Raw genomic sequence first — 19,591 nt, forward strand, 5'->3', positions numbered from 1 at the left:
TCATTTTAAAATGTCAATCTTTTAGGATGGGCTATGCATTTTCTCTCTCACAATTATTTTACAATGAAAACTTTTCTGTGAACTTAAAAAAATATGCGAATTTGAAGACCACTGACCTAGACTCCATTAGGACCCATTTGTTTTTGGAATTTTTCCCAAATGTTTCTTCTTGAGACAACTGTTACTGACTGGGAAGCTGGCATGATCATTCCCGTCAGATGATAAATCTCCCAGTTAGGGGACATAATGTAACTCAGTGGGATAGACAGTAACTCAGATATCAAGAGTCTTGCAGGCTTGTCGTTTTTGAAAGTCTATCAGATATATACTGAGAAAAAAATTAATGAAAAATTCGGAGTAATTTCTTGGTGCTAGTCACTGTACTAGTGCTTTCATTCCATCCTTAGAAAAACCCCTAAGGCAGGGATCATCATTCCCACTTCGCCAACCATAAAACTGAGCCACGGATGGCTTGTAACCTGCTGAAGGTAGCAGCGATCATAGCAGGTAGAGCAGGGGAGCAGAGGGTAAAATCGACTTCTGCTGTACTCTTCAGCCGTGCTCTCGCCCTTACGCCATTTGGCTTCTCAATAATTTGGACTTTTTTTAAAAAGATTTTTTATTTATGTATTCATGAGAAAACGCACAGAGACAGACAGACGGAAGAGACATAGGCAAGAGAGAAGCAGGGAGCCCTATGCAGGACTCGATCCCAGCACTCTGGGGTCAGCCCTGAGCCGAAGGCAGATGCTCAACCACTGAGCCATCCAAGCATCCCAGCAACTTGAACTTTTAAGGTGAAAAGATCCTCTTTGTGGGAAACACTTCACAGAGGAAACACAGGCAGGCAGAAGGCTCTCCATGCTGGTTTCCCACCCACCACGGATGCAATGAACAATGATAGGGCTTTCCTGATCTCACTCTTCCTCACCCACCAATGAGTTTAAAGAGGTGGCTGATGGATAGAAATTCTCAACACTCACAATTCAGGTGGAAATGGAGCTGTTGCAAGCCATTTTAGGAAACAGTAAGTGGAGCAGTGAAGGTAAGGGTAAGTACTGGTGGCCCTCCAGCTTCCAAGACCAATGTTGGTGATGGAAGTGCTAACAATTCTCCATTCAGCCACTTATTCAATTGTCATTGCCTGCCTACTCTATACCAGATAATGGATTTGATTCCTACTCCATGTTCAGGTAGCACAATTCAGTTAACCTATATACTGGCTCTATCATAAAGCATGACCTGCATCAACTTTATGAAGATTCCATGTGTTCCCTTCCTTAGTTCTCCTGTAAGAGGTCTGGATACTGTCTTAAGAAGGGAAGCCTGTCTGGTGCTTGGAGGAGCACTGTGCACTGTACCTCAGTGCATTTTCATAAGCCTTCTCTGATTACTCTTTGTCTTGGTTTTAGACTCTGAATAATAGAATACAGGTGAACAGTTTAAGGTGTGCACATCAACCTGACATAAATCAAGATCTACCGAATTAGAGCAGGAACCGCTCCTGTCTTGGGCGTGAATGCAGTCCTCATGGTGGTGGCATAGGAATCCCAGGTGGCATCACCTGTCAAAAGTATGACAAAACAGTTTGAAATGTGTCAGACCAGAAAAGTTCCATCATATGTTGTTTTAATAATTAAAATAATTTGGAACGCCTGGGTGGCTCAGAGGTTTAGCGTCTGCCTTCCACCCAGGGCGTGATCCTGGAGTCCCGGGATCGAGTCCCAAAATCGGGCTCCCTCAAGGAGCCTGCTTCTCCCTCTGCCAGTGTGTCTGCCTCTCTATCTCTCTGTGTCTCTCATAAATAAATAAAATCTTTAAAAAATAATAATAATAATAATTAAAATAACTTTTCAAGAGAAAAATATTTTTTGATAATAATTTAAAGTCTAAAGAAATAAAGACCAATTTGCAGCCTCTTGTAGGAAAGAGGAAAGCTCAGGTGAATTATCTAAATAAAAATAGGTCCATTGTTTTTCCTGAGAATTCATACAGGCTATTTTAAAGAGTTCACACAACACATAAAAATATGAAACAGAAAGTCTGAGGTGCTATCACCTTAAGATGTCCACTATGACTTTAGTGACCAACCTCTCATGTATCATAGTAGATAAACCTATACACACATGAAACAACTTTACATAAAGTTTACATATTCCATTTTATCCCAAGCACCTTTTCTCTCCTTCCTCCCTCAGCTCATCATTACTCCCCTCCCCAACTCCCCCCCCATGTTAATAACTGTGCTGGTTTCTTTCCATGCTTTAACAACTGCAGATACAATCATCTAGAGACTTACATATACAAGTATGTTGGCAAAAAAATAAATAAATAAAAATTAAAAATTAAAAAAAAAACAAGTATGTTGGCATTGGGTTTTAGTTTTCACCATCTTGTTTTACAAAAATGGGCTCATAATTCACGAAAGCCTTCCAACTCATCTGGGGCAGCTCTAATGTGTTTTTCATCACAACTGCTCATGATTCTGTAGCTTAGGTGAGATTTACACTACGAGAGCGGGTGGGATCCATAAGAGGAGTATAGTTAGAGGAGACCAGTCCAAAGGTCGAAGCCTCTGGCGTACCAATGTCAAGAGCCTGGGGAAAAGGGGAGTCTGGGGAAGAGGCCAAGAAGAGCAGTCAGCAAGGGCAGGGCAACACCAGGGGCATGTGTGACTGGAAGGCCACAGGAAGGAGGGGTTTCCAGGAAGCAAGCGGGAGGGATGGCCTATGGCAAAGCTGGCCAGGTCCAGGAGGATGAAGACAGAGAAGTAACCATCAGGCACACACTCACAACAGCAGCATTTATCTGCCCCAACCTCCCATTGTCCACGGGAGTACCACCAAAGTTCTTGCGAGTAAAGATTTTAAATGTAACTGAGTCATTCTCTCATTATTCTTTTCTGGGCCATTAACCTGTTTACATTTCACTACAACCTGGTTAAAACGGTCCCCTTTCACGTTCATACACTGCTGGCTGGGGGAAAGCACCTCACTGCTAGACTCCTGTAGCCACCTCATTGCCTGTGACATTCCTGCTTGTGCATCAAATACAAGTGCTGGAAAATACTTTCCTCAAATATGTCTACAATTTCCAAATAGTCTTAAAATCTATATGCACTGCCCAGCCTATAGGGCCCTGACCAAACATTGAATTTTTGCTGTCTACGCACTTCTTCCTATTTCATCTCCACATCTCCCAACCAGGTCTTGTTTCTGATTTAACAGGCCCTTGGGTGCAGCCTGGCAGCTGGACCTGCTCATCCATGACTGTCTCCCCACGGCCTTTTCACTGGTTGAGATTCACCTCCACTAGCTTCCCCAGTCTAACAAAAGTCTAGCCCCTGAATGCTACACTCGGGGCCTCTGCTTACACACACTTTGGGGGCCTACGCCCTGATCCCATTCTGTGAGAAATGACATTATGCTCTGATGTCACTGCTTTTAGTGGGAGTCACTTCATGCTTTCAAGCATTTTGTTCCAATGGCAGAATTAAATGTTCTTTGTTCAGAGAATTCCAAGTATGGACAAGTAAGTGGGAAGAAATTGGGAGGCAGTGCTGTTCTTAAAAGAAACCTTCACTTAACCTGATTTGAACCTCGGAATATGTCTCTTGCAAGGATCAGGAAGGGTCCTCTGCATAGACACCACACATCATTTCAGCTTCTTCTTCCTAAAGCAAAGGATACTAACCCCATCCAGATCAATGTCCTGTTAGGCCCAAATATGCCTAAAAAACCCTGGCAATACAGCTTCCAGGTAACATCTCCCAATTCTCCCAATCCATCACATGGGCAAACCAGACTATGGCTTGGGTGTCCCTCCTCTGGATGTTCCTGCCTACGGCCTTTCCCCTTTCTGAGGACAGTCTGGGGGCTGGCAGCTGGCAGCCTCCTTTTGCTGAGATCCTATTCCAGAAGGCATCAGGTGCAGGAGGGGCCATGCCCAGCTGCTTCTAGGATCTGAGACCAAGTGTACCTCCTTCTCCCTAACTCTAACCCACTTGGATGACTAAAATGATGACATGTGCAATTTCCAGTAGCTCTTTCTACAATTTTTTGTTTAATGACTTTTCTTACTAGATGTCAGGTCAGTGTCTATGCTTCATATTTCCATTGACAAAGCTTCTGAAAATAAAATGTTATTCTAATTAATCCTCTTTCAGGTGCCTGGGTGGCTCAGTCCGTTAAGCACCTGCCTTCAGCTCAGGTTATGATGCCGGGGGTCTTAGGATCAAGCCCTGCGTGAGGCTCCCTGCTCAACAGCGAGTCTACTTGTCCCTCTTCCTCTGCCCCTCCCCACATTTGTGCTCTCTCTCTCTCTCTCAAATAAATAAATAAAGTCTTTTTAAAAAGTAGAACAAATCCTCTTCATTAACAGAAATAACTTAAAAATCTATAATCATAATATTTTAAACATCTATTTCCAGCGTGTCCCCCTGCTCCCTTTTGTATTTATTCCTGGTAAGTATCTCAGTGTTTCTCCCTATAACTCTGTGTCCACCTCTCCTAGGATTCTGTCTTCCTATTTCTACCTTCTCTCATTTTCTGTCCATTCTATAGTCAAGTCCTACATCACTCCCATGGATGAACCCCTCTGCTAGGCCCTAGGACATACAGACCCTGTTCTGGACTTAGGGAACTCACAGGTGAGTAGAGGAGATGACAAATATCCAATGAGCACAAGCTTATAGATGTACTGCTGTGCTGTGTGCCATAGGATATTTCTAAGGAGGGTGTAATTCTTTCTGGTTGGATGAGAGAAAGGACACTGAAGGTGGGTCCAGGAGGTACTTCATAGAATAGGTGGTGTCTGAGCCAGGACTTAAAGAGGGAGTGTGAGGGATGCTTGGGTGGCTCAGCGGTTGAGCATCTGCCGTTGGCTCAGGTCATCATCCTGGAATCCCGAGATTGAGTCCTGCATTGGGTTTCCTGCAGGGATCCTGCTTCTCCCTCTGCCTATGTCTCTCATGAATAAAGACATAAATAAAATCTTAAAAAAAAAAAGTGGGAGTTTGACTGTAACCACAGGAGGACACAGAGTGAAACATTTTTCAGACAAAGTGCCATGACATATAAAAGTCTGAGACACAGCAAATGGTCCAGGTGAGGAAGGCGGAGGAAGTGGCCAATGACAGGTCAGTGATGCCTGGTTAGCCCTGCTATACCCTCGTGCTTTATCACCCCTGGAGGTATTCACAATTATGAAAATTTATTATGAGGTTTTGAAAATATTATAAAACAGTAGCTAGCATGTGCATATTATATTACACTTTACAAAGTGTTTCCATGTATGGAATTTCATTTTAGCTTCACAACAGCCCAATAGATGGGCAGGTATAAACAGTACCTGATTGTTCTAAGTTTGCCTTGTATTTGGGAGGACTAAAGGGGATGGTAAATTCAAGCATTTTTAGTAGGTTGAAAGGGGACCCAAAAGATAAATCTACATCCAAACGCCAGAGCCTGTGAATGGTACCAAATAAGGGGCCGTTGCAGATACAGTTAAGGATCTTGAGATGAGGAGATCATGCTGGATTATCAGTGGTGCCTAAATGCAATTTCACCCCCCTTAGGAGAGGCAGAGGGAGATTTCACACAGAAGAGCTAATGTGACCACAGAGACTCAGGCTGCAGTGATGGGCCCCAGGTCAGGAACGCTGACAGCTCCCAGAAGTTGCAAGAGGCAAGGAAGGATCCTGCCCCAGAACTACCGCTGAGAGTGCAGCCATGTCAGCACCTTGATTTTGACCTTTTGGTCCCAGAATGTGAGACAATAAATGTCCTTTGTTTCAAGCCACCAGTTCACGGTTATCCATGATGGTCCTTCAAACTGACACGGCAATTATAAGCCCATATACAATAATAGTGCGATTACTATATAGCAAGTAGCCCAGGATAGTTATTGTCAACCTCACCTTATTTTTGGACCAAAGCTGGGCAGTGACACATCAGTCCCACCTTTTGGAGCATGACATTTCTAGCAGTGGAAGAAAGAGTGGCACTCTATTAGAGCCCCAAGACTAGGCATGGAGAGTCAAACTTCCCCACTAGAAGAGGAACTTTGGGGGCAAAATCAATAAGTCTTACTAATCAAAGTGGGGCATCAGTGAAGCTGCTCTCCTTTTTACCTTGAGCAGCTGGCATTTTCCTAACTGATCCTGCAAAGTCTAGGAGAACAAGGGGTGGAACTTTGTATATATTAGCCCTCTGTGACATCCAAATGAACTATCTGGTAGGCAGTTGGATACTTCGGTATGAAAATGAAGAAGAGAGAGTGTGACATAAGATTAGGAAGCCATTGGCACGTTCCAGTAGACTTGAAGCCCTTGGTAGGACATGGCCACTGCACAGAAGATGTAAATCAAAAAGGATAGATCTTGGAGGACTCACATTCCCCAGACGAGAAGGCGGAGAAGAGACAGTGAAAGATACCAAGACAGGTGGCTGGAAAGAGAGGAGGAGATTCAAACAGAATGCAGTGGGGAAACCCTGGGGAGGAGGTTCTCCCTATCTCTCTTCTTTGCCTTGTCGTCATACAGAAACAGTGTTTTCAATATTTTTTGTGCGAATTAAGTATTTTAATTTTCCATCTTTAATTTACAAAGAGATCAACAGAATGAAAATATGCATTTCATTCTGGTGGGTCTGCAATTCTAGAGACTTTGCAGTTGAACGGTTCCCACTGCTCTGTAGCCACCACAGAACCACAATTACCCAGCTGGAGGGCTGCGGTGGGTTATTACTGCCATGAGAAAGGCCAGGATGGAGCTGACTACACAGTAATCATGCCACTAGCATCACAGTTAGAACGGCTCTCCCTCCACTAACACAAAAAGCTGACTTTGTAAACCTGCTGCATTTGCATGCAAAATTAGCATTAAAAGCTCTACCTCAGTTAAATACAAAATCACTTTGAAAAAAATCAGCAAAGGTTGGATAGAAGCGGCAGCTGAATGCCTAGTTTCCAGCCTCTGCTACAGCTACATGGGGGGATGCTACTTCCGCAGATCCGCTTAGGAGCCCCTGCATTCTGCATCTCCAGTTTTCTGGGCTGTTCTCTAAATCCTGGATGGGGATCAGATCTCTGCTGGATCTGCTGTCTTCAGAGCATCTGACCTCTGTACCTTGTTTGTCTTTGACCTTGTTCTCCTGGAAATGCACTATTCCCTCCTTTGTCCTATCCCTTCCTAGGCACATTGCGGGGTGTTTAAAAACACCTGAGCGGTTCAGGGAGAGGTTCTGCAGAAATGCAGCGAAGGGCTGTAAAGGACAAGTCATGAACATCTCATGCTCTCTGACTCCCAGACCCTCCATGAATGGAGTCCCGCCCATAAGAGGGAGGCCAGGAGCCTTGCAGACCAAAGCAGCCTTTGCTCTAGTGCACCCCCTTCCCAGGAAAAAGCCCGCCGTCCCCCCCCCCGCCCCCCCCCCCCGCCGCTCCCCCGCCCCTCGCAGCCCGCAGGGTCCACAGCCTTACTTGGCTGCCTCTTGAAGCGGTCTTGAGAGGCGCTCGCGGCCTCGGGCCCAGGCAATGCCATTCTTGCTCAAAAGAAGCCCTAGCGGCGCCCACTGCCCCTGCTGGACTGGGTGCTCTGGGCAGCAGCTCGGGGCTGCTTTGTGACGCGTCGCTATGGAGACGCGGGTCACTCGCCGCAGCTCAGCGGGGGGCCGACAGGTGCGGGAGGCGCCGGCGCGCTCCACCAGGCAGGCTGGAGACCGGGTGCTGGAGACCTGGAAGCAGGAATATGGATACTTCCTTCCTTCCGTGTATTCCTGTAGTTCTTGCAACGAGCTTTCCTGTGCATTGTCTTGTATATCTGGGGAGAAGAGCATAAAGACAAGTGTTGAAGAGAAAGTCATATTGTCAGATTTGCAATTGCAAATTTTCATCTGTTCCTAACTTTCAACTTAAGTGACTGTGGGCAGAGTTGTCTAGATCTTTGCATTAAGTAGGAAACAAGAGTGGGCAGGGTTGTGTGTGACACCTTTCCCCTCACCAGGGGAGGTTTCTGGCACAAACCGTTGTGTTTTGTGATTGTCAATTTAATTGTTCAATTCCCACAGACTGAACTGTCTCTCACCGCCCCTCCCCCTCCGCCTCTGAGTGTGTCATAGTTTTTCCAGAATGTGGAGGGTTTCTATCTTCGTATTCTTGACAAGAATCTTGGTAGTTTGACACATAGTAGGTGCTTAGTAAAATTGAATGCCTCTAGGCTAGGACATAGCTATTAGCCACTTACCTGGGTGCAAAGAAAAGAGAGGAAGTACTCATTAGAGACGTTGGCAATATATTTAGAAAGCAATTTGCAACCATTCCTCCTCTGCAAAGGGGTTATTCGAAAGTAGGACCTAAGGTGAAGGTGTGACATTTTAAAAAAGGAGTTTATCAAAGGTCACAGAATACATATCAAAGTAAGCATCCCAAGTGTGTATGCAAGGCATTGCTTAAAAATTAAGAACTAAAGTAGAATTTTCTGAGAGGAGTCCTATCCATATAGTGGAACACGTATAATGCATTTTTTGGACTCTCTAATTTTATAGTTATGAATGATAGTGGAACACTCAGAAGGTTTAGAGTTCTGTCAATGTTATTAAAAGGAATGAGTTTAAACGAGGATTTAGTAGTAGCATCTAAATGGGGGAAATAACACCCAATAACAGATTATGGTCTGAAAATGGCAGAGCTCATTAGGATAGCATAAGTTAAGAAAAAATAATTTTTTTTTAATGAAACAGTGAGTCTTTAGAATGTTGAGAGTGAATTCTTATTAATATCTTATATTTGTCTCTTCTTAGGCAAGCTGAAAAATTGTGGCCCCACACACCCAATCGGGAGTTGGGAGATCTCTTTGTACTTTCTACCTGGGGGCCCTTGGGAATCAAGCAAATACTTCTCTGAGCCCCAATTTATCTATAAAACGAGTATACCAGTGCCCACCTCACCGGGCTGTAAAGATGAATAATTCTAACAATAATTTATAAATTATAAAGCCACATAAACCTAAGATATTGCTCTATTGTCTTATTTATTCTTTTTATAGCCTTTCCTTTCTGTTTCACAATGGATTTTTGGTACAAGTCCATTTTATTGTGAGCAGTATAGCACTATTCCTGCCTCTGAATTAGGGTTGCTTGAGGCAACCCCTTTCAATGATTAAGTTGACTTTTTTTCCTTTCTTCTTCCTCCCAACAAATACTGCACTGAAAATGAGCTGCATGATGACATTGAGGGCAATGCCCTGGATATTGATGGGAGCTTGGGGAGCTGGCCCTAGCTCCTCCTAGTGCCTGTGCTGAGTTCTCAAGGATGCCTAGGAGCAAACCAAGAGAGGGAGAGCTGCCACCAGGTGGAGCAAAGGCCCAGGAGGCAGGGAACATGGGATTGCCACATTGGAAAGAGTGAAGGCAGAGCCTAGGAAACTGCAGCAAAAGGCCCTGCAGGCTGTGCTAGGAAGTTGGGCCTCCCCTGAGCAGTGGAGTGGGTTAAAGCAACAGAGTGAAGGGATCAGGTCAGAAGTTTATACAGATCCCAGCCTCTTTTTCCAGGGAAAAGAGAAGCACAGTTATCCATACCACCTACCAGTGAAGGTTAATCATTCAGAAATTAAGACGTCCAGGTTACTAATATATGCCTTTTACAGAGTCTTGAATCGATCATCAAACAATTGAAAGTAGTCATAGTGAACGGGCTAAATGTTAAATGGTCGTCTCCAATTTAAAGTATTATAATAAATGTCTTTCTGTGTACATACACGCACAAACACATGCATGCTGCAGGAATGTGATGTGAAGGAGTAGCGACAGGTGGGTGGGAGACGGAGGGGACAGCAAGGATAGAACTACCCAGCTTTTGGCTGTGAAGGAGAAGGGAGTCTCCGGCTGGAGGAGAGAGAATGGGTCAGGAGAGGGAGTGGGTAAGGTTAATATCCAAACAAAAGAGAAGTAACCAAGTTCACAGGCCATGGGGATGAAGCAGGGAGAGAGATGGGGCTTGCCACTGTGGAAAAAGCCGATGGGACCTAGACTTGGAGAAGACAGACATGCTTCTCCTCAAACTGGGCATGCCCACCAACACCTGGGCATCTCGAGAGCACAGATTCTGACTCAATTGGTCTGGAAGGGCCTGAGATTCTCCTTTTCTAACAAGATGCCTAGGAGATTCATAAAGTTTGAGATGGACAGATCCAGAGCCTTGTCCTAGGACGAGCAGAATCTGCATCACCCAGATTGTTAGAACACAGACCTGATGACTCAGAGTCTGCAGCTTTAGCAAGACCTCCAAGAAGGTCCTAGACATAATCAAGTTGGCGAAGCTGTGCTCCAGGAACTATCATAGGCCAAGGTGTCTCCTGAATGAGAAGGAATATAAAAAATTAGTTGATGGGAGAATTCAAAGAGCAAGCCAACAAAGGATGTGTAAAAGATTCAGCAGCAGAAGACTTGCTTCCAAGAGCCCTGGAGAGGGCTCCTGAGTGGCTCAGTGGTTGAGCATCTGCCTTTGGCTCAGGTCGTGAGCCTGGGGTCCTGGGATCCAGTCCCATATCAGGTTCCCCAAAGGGAGCCTGCTTCTCCCCCTGCCTACGTCTCTGCCTCTTTCTGTGCGTCTCTCATGAATAAATAAAATCTTTAAAGGAAAAAAAAAAAGCCCACGAGAGGCCACAGGTGATCTCCTGTGTACTTTGGATATGGGTGTACTGAATGAAGTTTCTCCAGCTTACTGCATTTGGGCAAAAGTTTTTCTACTACTAAGTGTATGCAGTGCTTTTATTCAAAGATCTTCATGTTAAAAGAAAAAAAAGGAACCAAAAAAAGCATGTTGCTTCTTCTCCTTTGTTTTAGCTGATTGATTCATTCATTAAACATTTTCTCAATTTCTGTGATGGAATCTGTATTATTCGGGGTTCTCTAGGGAGACACACAATAGAGTCTGTGTATGTGTATGTAGAGGGAGAGTGAGAGGAGAGACTTATTTCATTCTAAGGAGTTGGCTCGCACAGTTGTGCAGCCTTACAAGTCCAAAATCTGCAAAGGAAGCCAGTATGTAGGAGGCCAGGGCAGGATGGACATTGCAGTTCATGTTTGAAGGCCACCTGTGCAGAATTCTCTCTTGTTCAGAGGAGGTCAGTCTTTTGTTCTATTCAGGCCTTCAATTGATCTAAGAGGCCCTCTGACATTGTAGAGGACAGTTCTTCCCTTCTTAAAGCCCACCAATTTAAATATTGGACTCATCCAAAAATACTCTCCTAGAAATACCAAGAATAATGTTTGGACACCATGGCCCAGACACATTGGCACATAAAATTAGTCATGACGGACCCAGATCTTTTTGAAGTCAACTAATTCATATCTGCCACTCAGAGGGGTTGTTGTTAAGTAGTCAAGAATGATTGCCATCCTTTTATTGAAAGCTCAAGAAAAGAAAATTCTACAATGTTTTCTATTGTATTAGGACAGTCCAATCTAATGGGGCAGATTCTAAGTACTGCTTCTAATATGCCACTCACTAAACTTACTTGCATTTTATCCAAACAAAGCCATAGCAGCAAGTTCAGACTGCTGATTCCGTCAAACCTTGTCAATCCAGTACAAATGTCACCTTACTTCTGAGCCAGCTCTGCCCTCCCTGGTTCTTCTGTGTTCCTCTTCTCTGAACTCTTGAGAGGTTAAGTGGGCCAGGCCAGCCATTGGGTAATTACTAATGCTTTACACTGTCTGTTCTTTCAAGTGTATTCAAGTAGTGAATATCAAGTGTGAACACTCCTTTTAAATCTGTTATACCAGCATTTACCCATCCAAATGAATGCTCTCTTCTTCAAAGCAATAATTTATTCTAATGACACTGCCATTGCTTAAAGCATTTTCGAAATTCTTTAGAAACTCCCTTCAGAACTAGATGCATATTCTTTTGAATTTCTTAAATAGGGGCATAACTTGGCTCTTTGAAGATAGATTGGGAATTTGAAACAGTAAAATGACATTCACATTCGAGCTGATAATTAAGGTAGGCAATCAAGTTGGGCAATGTTATCCTTTAGCCAAAAATCAAACTATAACTATGAGGTAATGAGAAAAAAAAATCTCCCTCATTCTACAGATGTCTGGATTTGCATTCTTGTTGGAATAAATTAATAGCCTCCAAGGTGACTCTTGTACTGAGGGCTTCAGTAAATCAATCACTTGAATAAATCAATCCTCATATATTGGTTTTAAAACTAAGTTTTATAGTTTCATGTTATTAATTTTACATCCAAAACTGTATCCTAAGTGTTTTAGATGTTCTCTTTTTAGAACTTCTCTCCTAGCACTCATTTTATAATTATTCTTAGCTTACACACCTATCTTCTAAGACTGGATGCTCCTTGAAAGCAGGGGCCGTACTTTAAATATCTTTCTGTCCCAGACCCACCTGAGTGCACTGCACAGAGCAGGCACTCAATCATTCTGCTGAATGAGTTGAATGAATGGATGAACTGAATAAATGAATGAATTGCTTAGATCATTGTTGTCCCATAGATTTGCATGGATCTTAGATCTTCAAAATATCTGAATTGGGCTGCAATTATATCCAGATTGAAGCCTCCTTTACCCAGAAAGATCTGTCCCCATATACTTTTCACCAATTTTAAAGATTGCTCAGTATCACTTCTTCGTGACACATGTTAACAAATACATCAGCACAGTGTATATTCCCTTAGAAGCAGTTCATAAAACTGCTGAGTGAATACTGAATGAGTGAATGTATTCAGTGAAAACTGCTTTTAATTCAATGAAAAAAAGTTTTTAATTATGAAAGTAACCTTCCAGATCTTTAGTCCATTCCGGAGTGATTACTGACAGTTTTTCCTCAGTTCAACTACTTCCAAAAAAATCTTCTTTGTGATCAGAGTCTCTATTTCCTTGGGGAAGCATTTAATATTTGATATCCACCTAAGGTTTGTTTGCACTGTTATAAAACTTATTTTATTATGAATACCTTTCATTTTGCACTAAGTTGAATAACAAATGCTTAGCCTCTTCTTTATTAAGGAACTTTTTTCCTTTTGTGAAAGATCATGATCGAATTATTTTTCTTTTCTCCAAATGCTTCTTAGACCCATTCTTCAAAAAGCTCTTCTGGAGAAAGTAGCTGTGAAAACTCAATTCTTATTATAATTTAGTAAGTTATAAGGCAAATAAACCACCTGCAAAGCACAATGGAAAGATCACACATACACAAATTTAATTGATTCCATGTTGAATGCTAAGAAAAGTTTTAATTGCACAAATACAGTACCCAACATATCAATATAAATGAAGGGACAATCAGTAGTGCTATCAAAATGTATAATACAAGAAGTTGTTTAGAAAAGATAGGAAAATTATACTCGGACCCATAAATCTTCCTCATTATAAGGATATGTAGTGATTTGTTCATGCAAGTTTTTATATGTAAACAGGATTTTTTTTCTTTTTGAAGAACTCCATTGTACCTATGAGATGAAAAATGTATTGATGTAACAATGTATTGTGGTAATGTTATAGCTTTCTTCTATTTTGCTTTTAGTGTTAAGATTGCTAAAAGCTTATTTAAAATACCCAACTGACATAATGCGCTTCCAATAGAGGACACTGCCATGTACATTATCCTTCCCCTGTCAGTGGTACCACATCATCTGGCCTTTTTCTATGCAGGCCACTCTGATGAGAGAGAGACAGCAAGAGAGCTCAAATGTCAGGCAGTGGGTGGCAAGGTTACCGTCCTCTCAACCTGGCCAATCCTCCACTCCCCTTACCTAGAATGTTTCTCCTAAGAACGAAACATCTTTCAGTGAAAGATGTTCTAGGCTTTTTTGTCCAGCCATGTTCACAAGAAAATAGCACTGCTAACCACCTGCTTTATGGGTTTGGGTTCAGACAAGGGGGTCCCAAGCAGAGGGCCAGTGATTTACACGGTATTGAGAGTCAACACCCAAGTCAGACTGGTCCCTCAAAGGGAGCTTTCCTGGATGCCAGGATACTAAGCAAAGCATTCAGGGAGGCAGGACTCTGCTGTTCCCTCTGCCTCTTTGGAGGAATGTTAAAAAGAAAGGCTACCCCTCCAGGCCATCGGACCAAAGCCCTCCCTTCCTGAAGCCAGCTGCATCAGGCCTGCCAGGGCATCACTCGGGAAATGGAAGACAGGAACCTTCTGTGGGAGTAGAGGGGTTGACCGACAGGTTGAAGTGCCTGCCTCCCACCGTGTCTCACGTCCCCTCAGCCTCCTGTCCTCACATGCCTGGCAGGTAGCAGTGACCACAGAATGTTCAAGCCCATCACATAAATTGGTTAGGTGTCTCTTCAGATTCCAGGACACTTGCAACTGGCAATTCTGCCAAAAGAGCCTCCGTCAGAGATGATCTGGGTGACAGACTGCAGTTGAAAACTTCATCTATTGAACCTGAGAAAAGTAACAAGGCACATTATTATCGTCACTGGAAAAACAAAAACAAAAACAAAACAACAATGACTTAAAACTCACACAACATACAATGTAACCATTTCAATAATTAGTAGAGAATCCTGACTTCCTCAGAAAAACTCAAAACGCTAAACAATTTTTTGTGTGTGTCTGTCTACTAGCAGGACGTGGACCAGGTGCTTTTCCGTGGGCCAGAGCAGACGTGCAGACAGTTTTCTCACTTGTGGCAAAAGGCCCACAGTTCAGGAGCAGAGGCCTAGGACAAAGGTAAATTTAGGCAAAGTAGATAGAGCTGAGATGATTCACCAGGACAGAGCCAGTAGAGGCCAGGCCTGGCCTGCCTGCCAGGGCAGCTCATGCATCTTGGCTGTTCCACTTGTGGTGCATAATGAAGGCTCAGGAGGTCTTGTTGTGGAGTGCAAGTGGCCCCGGGCATGGCTCCTAGTAAACTTGCAAGCAAGCACTGCCCAACTTCACATCCTTCTTGGTTTCCCCTGGATGGCAGTGGACATCTCAGGTAGCCACACGCAGAGCAGGGAGGAGGACGGATGTACAACTGTACCCCATACACACACCACCCCCACCCCACCCCCACACCCACACAGGCTGCCAAGTCCAGTGGGTGGGGCTGGAGGGACCAGGCAACCCAGCAAGTTAATCTTTCCCCAAAAGAATCAGTGTATAATCCTCCGCATGCTCCAATGGAGCAAAGCACAAAGTATCTTTGTAAGAAACACCCCCAGACAGAGAAAGCTAAAGCGACAGGGTGGGGGAGAAAGAGAGAGGGTGTTAGAAAGGGGGAGAACAAGAGGGAAAGACAGAAAGGGTGGCAGGTGGAGGAGCAAGGGAGGAGGGAGAAAGAGACTGAGGAGTCAGGGAGAAAAGGGGAAAGAAAAAGGAGTAGGAGGGTGAGGGAGTGCATGTGCGCATGCACAGGAGTAGGGGCTACTTCCAGGAAAAGAAATTCTTAGGAGTAAGCATTTTTGCTATAAATATTGGAAGGAAGCAACTCTCATTAAATATAACTAATGAAGACTCTGTTTTTTTACATCTGAGCATTTTTTATACTGCAGGTTCATAGAGGTTGGTGTGTTTTTGTTTGTTTCTTTTCTTCTTGTGATTAACCTCAAGAGTCCTGGTTCAAGGAAGCAGCTTTCAGCAGAGACTAGCACAGGACAGAAGAATGGGCTCAGCAGAAGACAAACCCAGACAAGACTTAATTGATGTCATCTGCCTTGGCCACAAAGCAGACTGCAAAGTCTCACCCACTGCTGGGGAGGAGGCCCTGAATATTAGCATCTAGGTTAAAATCTGTTAGGTAAAGCGTTCTCAAGAGTTATTATTTTGTGGTCTTACAAACTCTGGAGAACCCTTTCAAATATTCTTAAAGATAGATACCTTGACCATGTACAACCCTCCCCCAGCTGACGCTATTAACATTCTGTTGCCTTGAATATGCACATCAGGAAAGGATCATTCTTTCATAATATTTAAATTATTAATATTTAAATGAGTAGTGATATGTATTTGAACTAATAATATATTTTGAAATTATATTCTGGGTATGCTGCATGCTGTAAGTGCTCCGTCACAAAACTTTAAGGAACCTCACAAGAAAAGTCACTGTATTTCTTGGTAGCATACACTTCGTGCTTCTTACGTTCTGAATTATGTGATGTTATATTCCCCCTTTATCAAGAGACCTTTCTTTTTCATTTAATTGACTCTCCACTCCTGTGATATTATTCTACCCTTTCATTTAACTGCCCTCCTCAAGTACTTGAGAATTTTTAACATACCTCTAGAAGTTACACTGAATTTTCGGTCAGAGAAACTGCTCCTACGGATTAAAGGTTCACTCATTTTTTCCAGGAATAATTTAATTGTCTCCTTCTTTTCTGGACTTGTACTTGACAAATTCAGAACTTTTCCCTTCACCTTTACAGTAGAATTGCTGAGCCCAAACCAATAGAAGAAATCAAATAATGCATCAGCTTTGAATTCATACGCAAAGCTCAAATTTTCTCCATTAACCACCTCATTTCCTGGCGGGAAAAAGTTTTTTACTGCCTCTTGAAAATCAAACTGAAAGAGAGAGAAGCATTTAATTAATGCCATGGAAATAACTATAATGGTACATTACAGAATTATATATTACTACAGAATTATATAATTGAATTAACAACGGCCCAAGTATCCAAAATATCACACCCTTTATTTCTTTTTCATTCAGACAGGTATTTTTGAACAGTTGGCTCTCATTTTTTAAAACAGACCTTTGCTTTTGCATCCTAGCCATTTGAAGCCCTTGAACTGCTTGGTTAAATTGACATTTATTGTTTCTAGATTAGTTGCTAGAAACCAAGTTCATTTTCTTGAAATAATAAAACAATTAAGCTCTAGAGACTCAGCCTTGCACAAGATGTGCAGACCCCTTTCTGTGTGGTTAACCATCCCTGGATTCAGATTGATGGAAGTTTACCTGAAGCCGGTAGCTTTCCCCAATCACCGAGGAGATGATCATGTCCATCCCTTGCTCTATCTGTCTTCTTATTTTGGGGTGCCTTGTGTTCACAAGAAATGCATATGTTCTTTCTAAAAATTAGGAAGCAGAATTCAGATAGAAGTGTGCATGTGTGACATAAATATACTTCTCAGCATTTGATAAAGCAGTGATTCCTACCTTATTCGGAGATTTTATTCATTTACAACTTCCCTCATGGGCCCCTCAGACTCTCACTGCACAGCTGAACCAGATTTCTCTAGAAATATTCCTGAGAACTTTGTAGATGTGAAGGAAGCTCTGAGATACTGTAACAGCCAGTTAGAAAGTCAGCTCCCCCAAGTGCACTCTGTCACTCTAAGTGTCACAGATGAGAACAGAGTACCATGGCATGCAACCAGCGTGGGGTGGCAGGGGCTAAAGCCAAAACAGTCTTACTGGGTATTTAAACAGCAACTTGGTTCTCACCAGCATTTCCTCATTTGCAAAGCAGAAAATCAGCCAAGTCCAGGGAAGGAGGCTACCCCATGCCTTCTCCTCCTATCACCCATCTCTCCCCATCCTCCCTCCCCCAAAGACCTGGCATGCATTCTGCAAAAGGCTGGTCTAGTGTTTTTTTTTTTTTTAATTTTTATTTATTTATGACAGTCACAGAGAGAGAGAGAGAGAGAGAGAGAGAGAGAGAGGCAGAGACACAAGCAGAGGGAGAAGCAGGCTCCATGCACCGGGAGCCCGACGTGGGATTCGATCCCGGGTCTCCAGGATCGCGCCCTGGGCCAAAGGCAGGCTCCAAACCTCTGTGCCACCCAGGGATCCCTGGTCTAGTGTTTTAAAGATCAAGGCAATTTGAGACTGAGTCTCCTTTACACCCCACCCCAATACAATCCCCGGCAGAGGAGCAGTCCTTCGCATTGTTTAAATAATACTATTGCCTCTGCCCTAGCAAACAGTTGTTTTGTTGTTGGTGGTGGTTTGATTTGGGGTTTCTTTCTTTTCCTTTTTTTTTTAAGATTTTATTTATTTATTTATTTATTTATTTATTTATTTATTTATGACAGACAGACAGAGAGAGAGAGGCAGAAACACAGGCAGAGGGAGAAGCAGGCTCCATGCAGGGAGCCCGATGTGGGACTCTATCGGGGTTTCCAGGATCACACCCTGGGCTGAAGGCAGGCGCCAAACTGCTGAGCCACCAGGGCTGCCCTCTTTCTTTTTTTTAATTCCTTATGTCCAATTCTCTCTAATTCTATACAATCTAGGCAAAGAGGAGATTCTTTGCTCATTAGGAAATTCGAAATACTATAAGCCAACAATTTCTTACCTTTTCCAGTCCCCAGAATCAAGCTCCATGGACTTAATTAGTCAAGTGTTTTTTTCTAGACAGACACATAACATAGATGGGCACTCTCTGTTTAAAGGTTACAGACCTGCCATAATGTGATTTTGAGAACTGAACATTTTGCTTTGGCTTTGAGAGCCAAACCTGTGGTCCACCAATAATGAATCTTATATCCCTGAAGATTATATTTTGAGCTAACTTTTCCACTAGCCTTATTCATCTTATTTTTTCTACCCTTGCTTCCCTTCTCTCAAATTACCATTTCTGGGGGGTATTTTATTTTATTTATTTTTTTAATTTTTTTTTTATTTGTTTATCATAGTCACAGAGAGAGAGAGAGAGAGGCAGAGACACAGGCAGAGGGAGAAGCAGGCTCCATGCACGGGAGCCCGACGTGGGATTCGATCCGGGTCTCCAGGATCGCGCCCTGGGCCAAAGGCAGGCGCCAAACCGCTGCGCCACCCAGGGATCCCCTCTGGAGGGTATTTTAAATATAAATTTCTTATATCCTCTTTGAGATAAGAGATAAACAAAGCAAGCAAGCTATTTGGTACCTTGAGTTAACTTTCACACAAACCAAACTAAGATCTTTAGGTTCATTAGATACCAAGGACTACCACCCTCCACACTGCGCTGGTTGGGCAGGTTGTGCACTGCACAACTCTAGAGGTACCACTGACATTCATAGACATTGTCTATTTGCATAGTTACTATGACAGACCTCTACGAAGGATTAGTAGATTGTGTTAAGTTACTGGTGGCGGCTTTTTCTAATTTGCACAAAAGTGCAGTTTAGCAGCAAGGTTGGATGCGTTACCTCACTTATAATTCTCATAATCTAAATTTGACCATTTTAAGCTTCTGTGTCATAGAAGCTCTTAGTTTCACGGCTTTGTTCACAATTGCACGGCACAAGGTCTCTGTACCTCCCTCCATGATAGTTGTCATACAACTGTGTACCTTTTGTAGGCCACCCACAAATCCACAAATACCTCCTGTACCATTCCCTGCACTTTCATTAAAATGCTAAAATGGAGAGGCTCTTATTCTTTCCTAAGATTCCTCCTGAGAGATCAACGCAGGAGGTGTACTTGATATGTCTGTGAATTACATTGCTGGAGAACTCTCTGGCTTTCTGGTCATCATCAGCCAAATAACATCAGGGGCTCAGATGCTCTAACAAGCACCGCTTGTTACCTTGTGTTCTGTTCCCAGCCCCTCCTGCCGAGAGAGCATTGTGACTGAATTACCAAGTGAGCAGAGAATCTGAATGATTCTGAATGAAATGAACAGAGAATCAACTCCACTGA

The 19,591-nt window shown here is 43.1% G+C and overlaps 2 protein-coding genes across 5 annotated transcripts in view; both read right to left on the reverse strand.

Annotated features, from left to right (window-relative positions):
- TEX26 (testis expressed 26) overlaps window positions 1-7,715 on the reverse strand; it is a 31,398-nt gene extending 23,683 nt beyond the window's left edge. Inside the window, exons 1-3 of one of the 4 annotated variants that reach the window (XM_038573342.1) lie at window positions 7,480-7,715; window positions 6,393-6,446; window positions 1,483-1,564 (exon numbers count right to left, since the gene is read on the reverse strand). In XM_038573342.1, coding sequence (XP_038429270.1) covers window positions 1,483-1,564; window positions 6,393-6,446; window positions 7,480-7,540 — 197 coding nt within the window. In that variant the 5' untranslated portion in view covers window positions 7,541-7,715. Of the gene's footprint in view, window positions 1-1,482; window positions 1,565-5,917; window positions 5,980-6,392; window positions 6,447-7,479 lie in introns of all 4 variants that reach the window. The other 3 variants (XM_038573345.1, XM_038573343.1, XM_038573344.1) reach the window with 3 other exon arrangements.
- A 5,484-nt stretch (window positions 7,716-13,199) lies between these two features.
- The window catches only part of MEDAG (mesenteric estrogen dependent adipogenesis), a gene marked incomplete at its 5' end in the record, with an annotated part of 17,624 nt that continues 11,232 nt past the window's right edge, over window positions 13,200-19,591 (reverse strand). Inside the window, 3 exons of the mRNA XM_038574491.1 lie at window positions 13,200-14,418; window positions 16,239-16,524; window positions 16,922-17,034. Of these exons, the coding sequence (XP_038430419.1) occupies window positions 14,294-14,418; window positions 16,239-16,524; window positions 16,922-17,034 (524 nt within the window). The remainder of the gene's footprint in view (window positions 14,419-16,238; window positions 16,525-16,921; window positions 17,035-19,591) is intronic.

This window comes from Canis lupus, chromosome 25 (assembly GCF_011100685.1).
Source record: "Canis lupus familiaris isolate Mischka breed German Shepherd chromosome 25, alternate assembly UU_Cfam_GSD_1.0, whole genome shotgun sequence".
NCBI lineage: Eukaryota > Metazoa > Chordata > Mammalia > Carnivora > Canidae > Canis > Canis lupus.